Source organism: Coregonus lavaretus (genome assembly GCF_964263955.1).
Source record: "Coregonus lavaretus genome assembly, contig: HAP1_SCAFFOLD_505, whole genome shotgun sequence".
In the NCBI taxonomy this organism is placed as follows: domain Eukaryota; kingdom Metazoa; phylum Chordata; class Actinopteri; order Salmoniformes; family Salmonidae; genus Coregonus; species Coregonus lavaretus.
The window spans coordinates 61563-74180 of NW_028159576.1; the positions used below are offsets into that span (position 1 = coordinate 61563).

The 12618-nt window shown below is 43.4% G+C and overlaps 1 protein-coding gene across 1 annotated transcript; it reads left to right on the forward strand.

Annotated features, from left to right (window-relative positions):
• Positions 1 to 516: 516 nt before the first annotated feature.
• LOC311122695 (guanine nucleotide-binding protein G(I)/G(S)/G(O) subunit gamma-4) lies at positions 517 to 7166 on the forward strand (the record flags this gene model as incomplete). Its single annotated transcript, XM_084197029.1, has 2 exons — positions 517 to 615; positions 7038 to 7166. The coding sequence occupies 2 exons, from the start codon at positions 517 to 519 to the stop codon at positions 7164 to 7166; spliced, it is 228 nt and encodes a 75-aa protein (XP_084053155.1).
• Positions 7167 to 12618: the final 5452 nt, after the last annotated feature.

Below are 12618 nucleotides of genomic sequence, written 5' to 3' on the forward strand. Positions count from 1 at the left end.
ATAATTCAATGTGGGATGCAGACCTGCAGACACCCCTGTTTATCTCCTAGAGCTCAGTTAACGATAGAAGTGAATCACATAGTAACATGGCTTGAACAACAGTAGGGGAATACCGGTCTCTCACTCAATACATTTCCAATGTGTACAGCCATAACAGTTATTTAGGTCTAGAAACAGGCTATGAATGTCAGACCTCTTGGCTCCATGTCTTTGTGCTTCTTCTACGCAACTGAAGATGAACAGATATTCAACCGACTCTTAGAAAGTTATATGGTTCTGGCTTCATCAGTCATATTTCTTCTACTCAACCCCCAGATCATCATCATGAAGGATGACATCGCCAACAACAGCACACACACACACACACACACACACACACACACACACACACACACACACACACACACACACAGGGACACACATGTGCGCATGCACGTACATGCACACGCAACACCCCCCCTTCCCCCCCCAGCCTCTTGACTCCATCTCTTTGTGTTCCTATCCCAGGTCATCATCATGAAGGACGGTGTTGTCAACAACAGCACAGCCAGCATCTCCCACGCCAGGAAAGCTGTGGAACAACTCAAGATGGAGGCTTGTATGGACAGGATAAAGGTAATGGTGTGTGCGTGCGTGCGTGCGTGCGTGCGTGTGCACATTTGGGTTGGAACTGAGAGTGACCCTCCAATCAGCAGGCTTCTTCCCAAATATCAAATCAAGCTTTATTTATACAGCACATTTCAGAATGGAATGCAATGTATTTACAGCAAATAAATAATAAAAAAAAAACAATGAAAAAAAAGCTGAAATATTTACTAGACAATAACTTGCTAATAAAAATCAACAAATTGGAAGTTTTGGAATGGCCTAGTCAAAGTCCAGACCTAATCCCAATTGAGATGTTGTGGCAGGACTTGAAACGAGCAGTTCATGCTTGAAAACCCACACGTCACTGAGTTAAAGCAGTTCTGCATGGAAGAGTGGGCCAAAATTCCTCCACAGCGACGTGAGAGACTGATCAACAACTACAGGAAGCATTTGGTTGGAGTCATTGCAGCTAAAGGTGGCACAACCAGTTATTGAGTGTAAGGGGGCAATTACTTTTTCACACAGGGGGAATTGGGTGTTGCATAACTTTGTTTATGAAATAAATATGTAATTGTTGTGTTATTTGTTCACTTATGTTCCCTTTATCTAAAATTAGGTTTTGGTTGAAGATCTGATAACATTCAGTATCACAAATATGCAAAAGTAGAGAAAATTAGAAAGGGGGCAAATACTTTTTCATAGCACTGTAGATGACTTTTCTCCAGAAGGGATTTCACCATAGCAGTGGGGAAAGTGCCCGTAAACAGGGAGGGATTAACAATAGCTTGCACTTCTTCAGATATGCAATTAAAAACTGCTTTGAAGAAGGTGGTAGAAGAAGGATCGAGAAGGCAGGTAGAAGGCTTAAGTTGTGATATCCCTTTCCTGAGCATGTCTGTGTCAACCAGGGACAGTAATCCATAGGGCCTTTGAGTGGTAGGCTAGGGGCACATATCAAACTTCTCATCGGGTCTTGCTGGACTGATACCCAGCCTAATATTGGTTATCTTATCTCTGAAATATGCCGCACTTTTATAGTGCACTACTTTTGACCAGGGCCAAGAGGGCTCTGGTCAAATGTAGTGCACTGTGTAGTGAATAGTGTGCCATTTGCGACGCAGACAAGGTGTGCTCGGGCTACCCTAGAGGCAGAGTGGCAAATTGACCAGTAGAATGTGCCCATTCATTTTGATCACGAGAGACGTTGACAGTCCCAGATCACTGAAGAGCCAGTCAGCCACAGAGTGGGGGTTGAAGTGGGGGTTTGAGGAGTTAGCGAGGTAACTTGGGATAACCGGTCATACAAAAGTGGCTCACCTTTTAGCCAGGTACATTTCTATGGCAACGAATCCTTCAGAACTAACCTGCTCCGGGGCAGGCTAACGCTAACTCAGGGATAACTCCACATACCCTGAATGAAATGACTGAGCCGTGAGTTGAGGACCAATGAAATGACTGAGCCGTGAGTTGAGGACCAATGAAATGACTGAGCCGTGAGTTGAGGACCAATGAAATGACTGAGCCGTGAGTTGAGGACCAATGAAATGACTGAGCCGTGAGTTGAGGACCAATGAAATGACTGAGCCGTGAGTTGAGGACCAATGAAATGACTGAGCCGTGAGTTGAGGACCAATGAAATGACTGAGCCGTGAGTTGAGGACCAATGAAATGACTGAGCCGTGAGTTGAGGACCAATGAAATGACTGAGCCGTGAGTTGAGGACCAATGAAATGACTGAGCCGTGAGTTGAGGACCAATGAAATGACTGAGCCGTGAGTTGAGGACCAATGAAATGACTGAGCCGTGAGTTGAGGACCAATGAAATGACTGAGCCGTGAGTTGAGGACCAATGAAATGACTGAGCCGTGAGTTGAGGACCAATGAAATGACTGAGCCGTGAGTTGAGGACCAATGAAATGACTGAGCCGTGAGTTGAGGACCAATGAAATGACTGAGCCGTGAGTTGAGGACCAATGAAATGACTGAGCCGTGAGTTGAGGACCAATGAAATGACTGAGCCGTGAGTTGAGGACCAATGAAATGACTGAGCCGTGAGTTGAGGACCAATGAAATGACTGAGCCGTGAGTTGAGGACCAATGAAATGACTGAGCCGTGAGTTGAGGACCAATGAAATGACTGAGCCGTGAGTTGAGGACCAATGAAATGACTGAGCCGTGAGTTGAGGACCAATGAAATGACTGAGCCGTGAGTTGAGGACCAATGAAATGACTGAGCCGTGAGTTGAGGACCAATGAAATGACTGAGCCGTGAGTTGAGGACCAATGAAATGACTGAGCCGTGAGTTGAGGACCAATGAAATGACTGAGCCGTGAGTTGAGGACCAATGAAATGACTGAGCCGTGAGTTGAGGACCAATGAGATCAGATTCCCTCCCTCTCACAAAGATTGTGACATCGTCCCCTTCATTTGAGGAAGACAACTGATTAAATATTTTATTAATCAAATGAATTTTTGTGTTAAAAAATAGTAATGTTAAAATATATCACATTACACATTTAGTAATGACAGAATGCATTTCAAACTTCACGCAATGTAACACTTTTGTATGACCTAATTAAAACATATAGATAGGAGTGGGAAAAGGTGCTGGTGCATTGATATGCAAAACACCAAAGACAGAATTTATGATAAGTAATTAAAATAAAGACAGCACTTCTAAAAGTCTATTTCACACCATAGCCTGATTAATTTACAAGATCACTTTTCTTTCAGTTTGATTTCAGCACAAGTGAAAATGTGTCACTGACTCTCCCATGGATTGATGTTTCAACATTGTCTCAATTAAGAGTTTGGCGTTCGACTAGCAGCACTGACTCTCCAATGGCTTCATGTCTCAATTAAGAGTTTGGCGTTCGACTAGCAGCACTGACTCTCCAATGGCTTCATGTCTCAATTAAGAGTTTGGCGTTCGACTAGCAGCACTGACTCTCCAATGGCTTCATGTCTCAATTAAGAGTTCGGTGTTCGACTAGCAGCACTGACTCTCCAATGGCTTCATGTCTCAATTAAGAGTTTGGCGTTCGACTAGCAGCACTGACTCTCCAATGGCTTCATGTCTCAATTAAGAGTTTGGCGTTTGACTAGCAGCACTGACTCTCCCATGGATTGATGTTTCAACATTGTCTCAATTAAGAGTTTGGCGTTCGACTAGCAGCACTGACTCTCCAATGGCTTCATGTCTCAATTAAGAGTTTGGCGTTCGACTAGCAGCACTGACTCTCCAATGGCTTCATGTCTCAATTAAGAGTTTGGCGTTCGACTAGCAGCACTGACTCTCCAATGGCTTCATGTCTCAATTAAGAGTTTGGCGTTCGACTAGCAGCACTGACTCTCCAATGGCTTCATGTCTCAATTAAGAGTTTGGCATTCGACTAGCAGCACTGACTCTCCCATGGATTGATGTTTCAACATTGTCTCAATTAAGAGTTTGGCGTTCGACTAGCAGCACTGACTCTCCAATGGCTTCATGTCTCAATTAAGAGTTTGGCGTTCGACTAGCAGCACTGTCTCTCCAATGGCTTCATGTCTCAATTAAGAGTTTGGCGTTCGACTAGCAGCACTGACTCTCCAATGGCTTCATGTCTCAATTAAGAGTTTGGCGTTCGACTAGCAGCACTGACTCTCCAATGGCTTCATGTCTCAATTAAGAGTTTGGCGTTCGACTAGCAGCACTGACTCTCCAATGGCTTCATGTCTCAATTAAGAGTTTGGCGTTCGACTAGCAGCACTGACTCTCCAATGGCTTCATGTCTCAATTAAGAGTTTGGCGTTCGACTAGCAGCACTGACTCTCCAATGGCTTCATGTCTCAATTAAGAGTTTGGCGTTCGACTAGCAGCACTGACTCTCCAATGGCTTCATGTCTCAATTAAGAGTTTGGTGTTCGACTAGCAGCACTGACTCTCCAATGTTTTCATGTCTCAATTAAGAGTTTGGCTTTCGACTAGCAGCACTGACTCTCCAATGGCTTCATGTCTCAATTAAGAGTTTGGCGTTCGACTAGCAGCACTGACTCTCCAATGGCTTCATGTCTCAATTAAGAGTTTGGTGTTCGACTAGCAGCACTGACTCTCCAATGGCTTCATGTCTCAATTAAGAGTTTGGCGTTCGACTAGCAGCACTGACTCTCCAATGGCTTCATGTCTCAATTAAGAGTTTGGCGTTTGACTAGCAGCACTGACTCTCCCATGGATTGATGTTTCAACATTGTCTCAATTAAGAGTTTGGCGTTCGACTAGCAGCACTGACTCTCCAATGGCTTCATGTCTCAATTAAGAGTTTGGCGTTCGACTAGCAGCACTGACTCTCCAATGGCTTCATGTCTCAATTAAGAGTTTGGCGTTCGACTAGCAGCACTGACTCTCCAATGGCTTCATGTATCAATTAAGAGTTTGGCGTTCGACTAGCAGCACTGACTCTCCAATGGCTTCATGTCTCAATTAAGAGTTCGGTGTTCGACTAGCAGCACTGACTCTCCAATGGCTTCATGTCTCAATTAAGAGTTTGGCGTTCGACTAGCAGCACTGACTCTCCAATGGCTTCATGTCTCAATTAAGAGTTTGGCGTTTGACTAGCAGCACTGACTCTCCAATGGCTTCATGTCTCAATTAAGAGTTTGGCGTTCGACTAGCAGCACTGACTCTCCAATGGCTTCATGTCTCAATTAAGAGTTTGGCGTTCGACTAGCAGCACTGACTCTCCAATGGCTTCATGTCTCAATTAAGAGTTTGGCGTTCGACTAGCAGCACTGACTCTCCAATGGCTTCATGTCTCAATTAAGAGTTTGGCGTTCGACTAGCAGCACTGACTCTCCAATGGCTTCATGTCTCAATTAAGAGTTTGGCGTTCGACTAGCAGCACTGACTCTCCAATGGCTTCATGTCTCAATTAAGAGTTTGGCGTTCGACTAGCAGCACTGACTCTCCAATGGCTTCATGTCTCAATTAAGAGTTTGGCGTTTGACTAGCAGCACTGACTCTCCAATGGCTTCATGTCTCAATTAAGAGTTTGGCGTTTGACTAGCAGCACTGACTCTCCAATGGCTTCATGTCTCAATTAAGAGTTTGGCGTTCGACTAGCAGCACTGACTCTCCAATGGCTTCATGTCTCAATTAAGAGTTTGGCGTTCGACTAGCAGCACTGACTCTCCAATTGGCTTCATGTCTCAATTAAGAGTTTGGCGTTTGACTAGCAGCACTGACTCTCCAATGGCTTCATGTCTCAATTAAGAGTTTGGCGTTTGACTAGCAGCACTGACTCTCCAATGGCTTCATGTCTCAATTAAGAGTTTGGCGTTCGACTAGCAGCACTGACTCTCCAATGGCTTCATGTCTCAATTAAGAGTTTGGCGTTCGACTAGCAGCACTGACTCTCCAATGGCTTCATGTCTCAATTAAGAGTTTGGCGTTCGACTAGCAGCACTGACTCTCCAATGGCTTCATGTCTCAATTAAGAGTTTGGCGTTCGACTAGCAGCACTGACTCTCCAATGGCTTCATGTCTCAATTAAGAGTTTGGCGTTCGACTAGCAGCACTGACTCTCCAATGGCTTCATGTCTCAATTAAGAGTTTGGCGTTCGACTAGCAGCATCATTAGGCTCTACTGTAATTACAGACAGACAGTCTGGCCTTGATGACACAGACAGAACCATCCTGACTGCTCTCCTCTTGATGACGCACCAGGATCATTTTTATGGGGAAATGATAATGAAGGTTTAGTAGAACAAGAAGTAACAACCGAAGTCAGATGCTGTTGGTGGTGTCCTGTAGCTGTGTGTATCAGCTTGATGGCTGAGGCCTCCACATTACCCCAGAGCCCCAGTCTTTCCTGAAACACAGCTGCTCCTCCTCTCTCCCTCGCTGGGCTACAACCCTCCTCTAACCTCCCTTCCTGTCCAGTGGGGAAACCCAGAGCCAAACAATCTCTGTCAGTGGCAGTGTGAGGTTCCAAGCCGTGATTCAAAGCAGGTTGACGTTTATTGTCATGAGTCTTGCCCTGGAGGCAGAACTGAGTGATTTCCGCTAGATGGGCCAGCTGCAAAGTCAAAATTGGCTTTATTGTATGAAAACAAAAATACGCTTTTTGGTCTTAATTTAAGGTTAGGCATTAGGGTTAGCAGTGTGGTTAAGGTTAGGCATTAGGGTTAGCAGTGTGGTTAAGGTTAGGCATTAGGGTTAGCAGTGTGGTTAAGGTTAGGCATTAGGGTTAGCAGTGTGGTTAAGGTTAGGCATTAGGGTTAGCAGTGTGGTTAAGGTTAGGCATTAGGGTTAGCAGTGTGGTTAAGGTTAGGCATTAGGGTTAGCAGTGTGGTTAAGGTTAGGCATTAGGGTTAGCAGTGTGGTTAAGGTTATCATACCTGATCATTGCTGTATCTTTAGCTCTTTTACCATGGGAGATCCCTAACCCTAATCCTTCTCACCCCATCCCAGGTGTCGAAAGCGGCAGCAGACCTGATGGCATACTGCGACGCCCACATACGCGAGGACCCCCTCATCGTGCCTGTGCCCGCCTCGGAGAACCCCTTCCGGGAGAAGAAGTTATTCTGCACCATCCTCTGATGCCCAGTAGGGGGCAGACCAGCCTTAGGCCGGGCCCTGGTTCAGGCGTGGAATAACACCTGGCATCTCCTCTTCTGTCTTCACTGTACCTGAAGCTAACAACACGCTGTGAAACTAACCAGGAAGTGACTACCCTTTCAGCCTTGTAGTTTTTCAACTTTTAGATTATTTTTTTCTCCTAATGGTCTTCAAGCGCAAAAAAAACATATGAAAATGTTCTTCATTAAAAAATCTTCATAAAAAGGCATCTGGTCGAAGTAAATTCATCTACAAAACACGAATATAATTATACATATCACGAATGTTATGATATAATATTGAAGCCCGTTCAAAAGATTATGGAACAGTATCCTGAAGTAAAATGGAAGTGATCATCCCTTTCACAGCGAACTGACGTTACCCTAACCACCCCTACCGATTACTACCACTGGAGTAGCATCTTACTGGCTGCTGTTGTTGTTGGTCAGCTCTGTCCCTGGTGGCTGAAGGGGTGGCGTGTTGGTGGGGATAGATACCTTTACATCTGGCAACCCAGTGACATCTGGCAACCCAGTGAGCTTGTTTGAGTGTTAAAGTCCCACTCCAGCTATTTGGGAACTTTTCCCTTTGAAAAACAATATTTCCAAGTATAAATACATTAAAGTACAAAAAAAAAAAGAAAACAATGTTTTTTTTGTTGTTGACACAATTGTGAAATTCAAAGGTTTGGCAGTTCAAGGGGTTGGTCTGATGCTGCGCTCTGTTATCGGCCCCTTGCTAGCTGGAACAATAGAGGAGCAATTGAGGACAAAAGAGAAAGGCCCACCCCCTCCACACTGTCATGAGGATACCTGGAGCACCTATTGAGATGGAACCTCTGTTAAGTAAATCAGGTGATAAATGAGGTTCTAGGGAGGCTGGAGTGGCTCTTCAAAGTCTGCTATATCTTTGATTGGTTGGTTATTATTGCTTAGGGTTGCAAAATTCTGGTAGCTTTCCCAAAATTTGCCGGTTTCCTAGGAATCTTCCAACAATGATTTCTGGAAAACCGGCAAATTTGGGGAAAGTTATCAGAATTTTGCAACCCTATTATTGCTAATTTGTTGGTTGTTAGAGAACATCCTTGTTTAGTGCTTTATTATGGCATGATGAGAGAACATTTTTATTATGAACATGTCTTTTCTTTTGTTGTGCTAGATGATTTTATTTACATGCCTCAGGAAACAAACAAACAAACTTTTTTTTTTAAATTGTTTTATTTGATATAGTCTTTAATCTTGAATTTTGAACCTATATTCTTTGAGTATGTACCCATGATGTGTATATAGCATGTTAGTTCCCACTCTCCATTTCTCCATACCAACATAGCACCCCCCCCCTTCTACCAATCTGACTACCGTTACTGTAGTATTAAACATCATGCCATTTGACAGGTTGATTAAAATAAGACGGGGGTTTATAACCTTGCCATAGTATCTTTCTCTCAACACTCAAATATTATATTTTACAATATACACTTTTCTCAATACATACTGAACCCTCTCTAAACAATCCACCCAGTAGCTGGGGCTTTGTGAGATGCACTGCCCAGGTAGTTTAGTTTAGATCTACATTTTTTACATTTACATTTCCGTCTTTTAGCAGACGCTCTTATCCAGAGCGACATTTATTTTATTCGCCTGGTAGTGCTTTGACATTTAGGAAGTGTTGATGTTGTGAATGTGTCTGCAAGAACAGAAGGGCATATGTATTCTGTTTTCGGCTACAGGATCCCATCTGTTGTTTCAGTATATAGTGTACCACATATCCCTTTCATATACAGACACATCTCCCTATTTTAACATGCCAACTTTTTTATACCAGCTCTGAAAGTGGTAGAGGGTAAAAAAAAAAAAAAGGAAAAATAAAACCCACCTAAAAGACCTAGTCATGATTCCTGCATTTTCACAGACCCCGTAACCAAAACGCAGGTATCAGGTCTGTGTGAATGGTTCTCTGCTTCTCTGCAGGTAAATTCATTAACACTTCCATTGTTTAACACCTCCCTAACTTGAAATGCAACCAGCCCCCATGGTTTAACAACACCCCCCCCACCCCTCCCAGTTTGCCAGTTACCCACTGATATGTATAAAGGGGTCTACCTGCAAGAAGGTGGTAAATAAGGGGACGTATTGAAAGGGGGTCATATAAACGTTACCTTATTTAATTTTTTACAGGTAACATACCACGTCTTCTGTCTGAAATGGGTAATAGTGACAGAATAGTTGTATCTCTATAGAGTGCACTGAACACTATGGACAGCTGTCAACTCTGGGCCAACCCATCTCACACCTGAGCCCCTGCAACACCTGAGTCTAACCGTACATAGTGAACATCAACAAGCTGTCATTCTAACCAGACACTTTTTAAAGGGATTACACAGTATACCATTATTATACTACATACTTATTATATTACATACATGTTACATCTCATCTTTACTTACTCCTCATCATATAAGATCTTACCTACTACTGGTGTCCCTCAAGGCTCTGTCCACGTAATGTCCCACTACTGGTGTCCCCCTGGGCTCGGTACTCTGTCCTCTTTAAATGTCCCACTACTGGTGTCCCCCAGGGCTCGGTACTAGGTCCTCTTTAAATGTCCCACCACTGGTGTCCCCCTGGGCTCGGTACTCTGTCCTCTTTAAATGTCCCACTACTGGTGTCCCCCAGGGCTCGGTACTAGGTCCTCTTTAAATGTCCCACTACTGTTGTCCCCCAGGGCTCGGTACTAGGTCCTCTTTAAATGTCCCACTACTGGTGTCCCCCAGGGCTCGGTACTAGGTCCTCTTTAAATGTCCCACCACTGTTGTCCCCCTGGGCTCGGTACTCTGTCCTCGTAATGTCTCACTACTGGTGTCCCCCAGGGCTCGGTACTAGGTCCTCTTTAATCTATCCTACATCAATCTGATGCCAAACCAGTCTATCCTGGTTTAACTGCAGAACTTAAACATTTTGCCAAAAGATGTCAGATATATTGAACTTGACTAGTTTTACTTAACTTTCCTATGTTGTTTATTTCTTTGTTTTATTGTAAACTGCTTCATTTGTTTCCTGAGTCTATCTATATTTGACCTGTTCTGTCCTGAGTGAATGAAGAAATCAATGAATGGTTGTGAATGGCAAGTCTTTCTACCATCCTGCCAGCCAACCCAAGGCCTGCATGTTTCTCAGTGCTCCGTCCAGGTCTAGGATTGTAGAGTAACGCTACCTTCACCAGGATGCCAGATGTCCTACTAGTTCCCTGCTGATTTCGGGAATCTTCCAACTGGGATTTCTGGGAATTTTGGAAAGGTTACCGGAAATGTCTGACAGTCTCCTCTTTCGCCTACAGGGTGGAAGTATTTTAGAGGGTGCATCTGAAAGAGCACCCTATTTCCTATAAAGTGCACTACTTTTGACCAGGGCTCTGGTCAAAAATAATTGCACTATATAGGGAATAGGGTGCTCTTTGGGCCTAAGCCAGAGTGTCAGTGTGTAAGTCGTCAGTACTAATGTCTGTGAGATCAGTGGATGTAGGAGGCCTGTTCTCTACGACACTGTCAACCCACAGGCTTTTATTTTGATTTCAAAAAAGCACAATGTGTCAAAACGTTTCCTGTTCGTGGTGGTAGTTAACCTATTTAGCATTTGCTAATTTTTACAAAAAAAAAATATATATATATATATTGTTATTATTATTAGTTGTATTTATTATTATTGTGATATATCTGTGGCACAGCACTGAAAATGACAACATCATGGTGTGTAGTGCTACTGATTGGAGATTGTATGACACTTAGGTTTAAACCATTTTTTAAATGTGCGATTGATACTCGTGAGTATTTTTTAACAAAAACTAATATAAGGGGTCTGTTTACATGTTATATGATCCCTTTTATGGTTCAGGTTTCATCTGCTTCAACAACACTTTACATTCTGTAAAAAATAAATAAATAAAAAGGTTTTGTTTAGGCTTGCAAAATTCGAATAACTTCTCCAAAATTCTCACGTTTTCCAGAAATCCCGGTTGGAAAATTCACGAAATTAGGAGGGAATAAGCAGGAAATCCAGACTTCTCCACAAGGATTTCAGGAAAATCTGGGAATTTTTGGAAAGTTACCAGAATTTTGCAACCCTGTTGTTGTTGTTGTTGTTGTTGGTACTTTACAGTATTAGCCTAGTGTTTCCTCATTAGGTATCCTACATCTTTCATAGCCTGGGTAGCAGTCTGTTTGTGCCATCATGCCACTCTTTGGTACCCAGGCTACACCTTTCCTTGAACTGTCACTGAAACCAGATATTAGACTTAACTCAGACTTTTTTTTTTTTTTTTGGTGAACTCTTCAGGGTCTCTAATTCCACAGACCTCAGTTCTAGGGTGGTGCCAAATCTGAACGTGAAACATGGCCTGTATCCCAAATGGCACCCTATTCCCTATATAGTGCACTACTTTTGACCAGAGCCCAGTGGACCCTAGTTAACAATAGTGCACTATATAGGGAACAGGCTGCCAAACATGAACTTTTGCATGGATTTATTTCTGACTGAAATCTTATGATGAGAAATATTGCCTATTTTAATGTCTTCGTTCCAATTGGCACCCTATTCCCTACGGGCTCTGGTCAAAAGCAGTGGGCTATGACGGGAATCGAGTGACATTTGGGATGCAACAATGTATAGATTATGGGTGTGTTACTTAATGCACATATTGTGTAGAGGTTTGGGTGTGTAGATGTGCAGCTGTACAAATCAATGGAATTACTTATTTGAAAAATAAAATGTATAAATGAATTGCAGGCTTTGTATTAACCTCCTAGCTGGATCAACATGAATTAAAGGAAATGGCAACCCAAGTGTTCTGTGGTCCCTTTTTCTATAAGATATTGTATTATTTCAATTCATGTATATAGATATAACAATCCTGAGTGGCGCAGTGGTCTAAGGCACTGCATCGCAGTGCTAGCTGTGCCACTAGAGATCCCGGTTCGAATCCAGGCTCTGTCGTAGCCGGACGCGACCGGGAGACCCATGGGGCGGCGCCCAGCGTCGTCGAGGTTAGGGGAGGGAATGGCCGGCAGGGATGTAGCTCAGTTGGTAGAGCATGGCGTTTGCAACACCAGGGTTGTGGGTTCGATTCCCACGGGGGGCCAGTATGAAAAATTATGTATGCACTCACTAACTGTAAGTTGCTCTGGATAAGAGCGTCTGCTAAATGACTAAAAATGTAAATGTAAAATGTAGTGTTGTTTAAAGATCAGTAATAGCCCACTACTGTATGTTGAAATCTCAATGATAAAATAAGAAGATAACAGGACAGCTCAGTTGTTTGTTTTAGCGACCTGTGGCGTACTGACTGTCTGTACTTCATATCCCAGAAAACATAGCGGTTCGGTGTCTGCACTTCCATTGGTTGAATGCCCATCATCATCATAAACAGGAGCGAGGCAGAC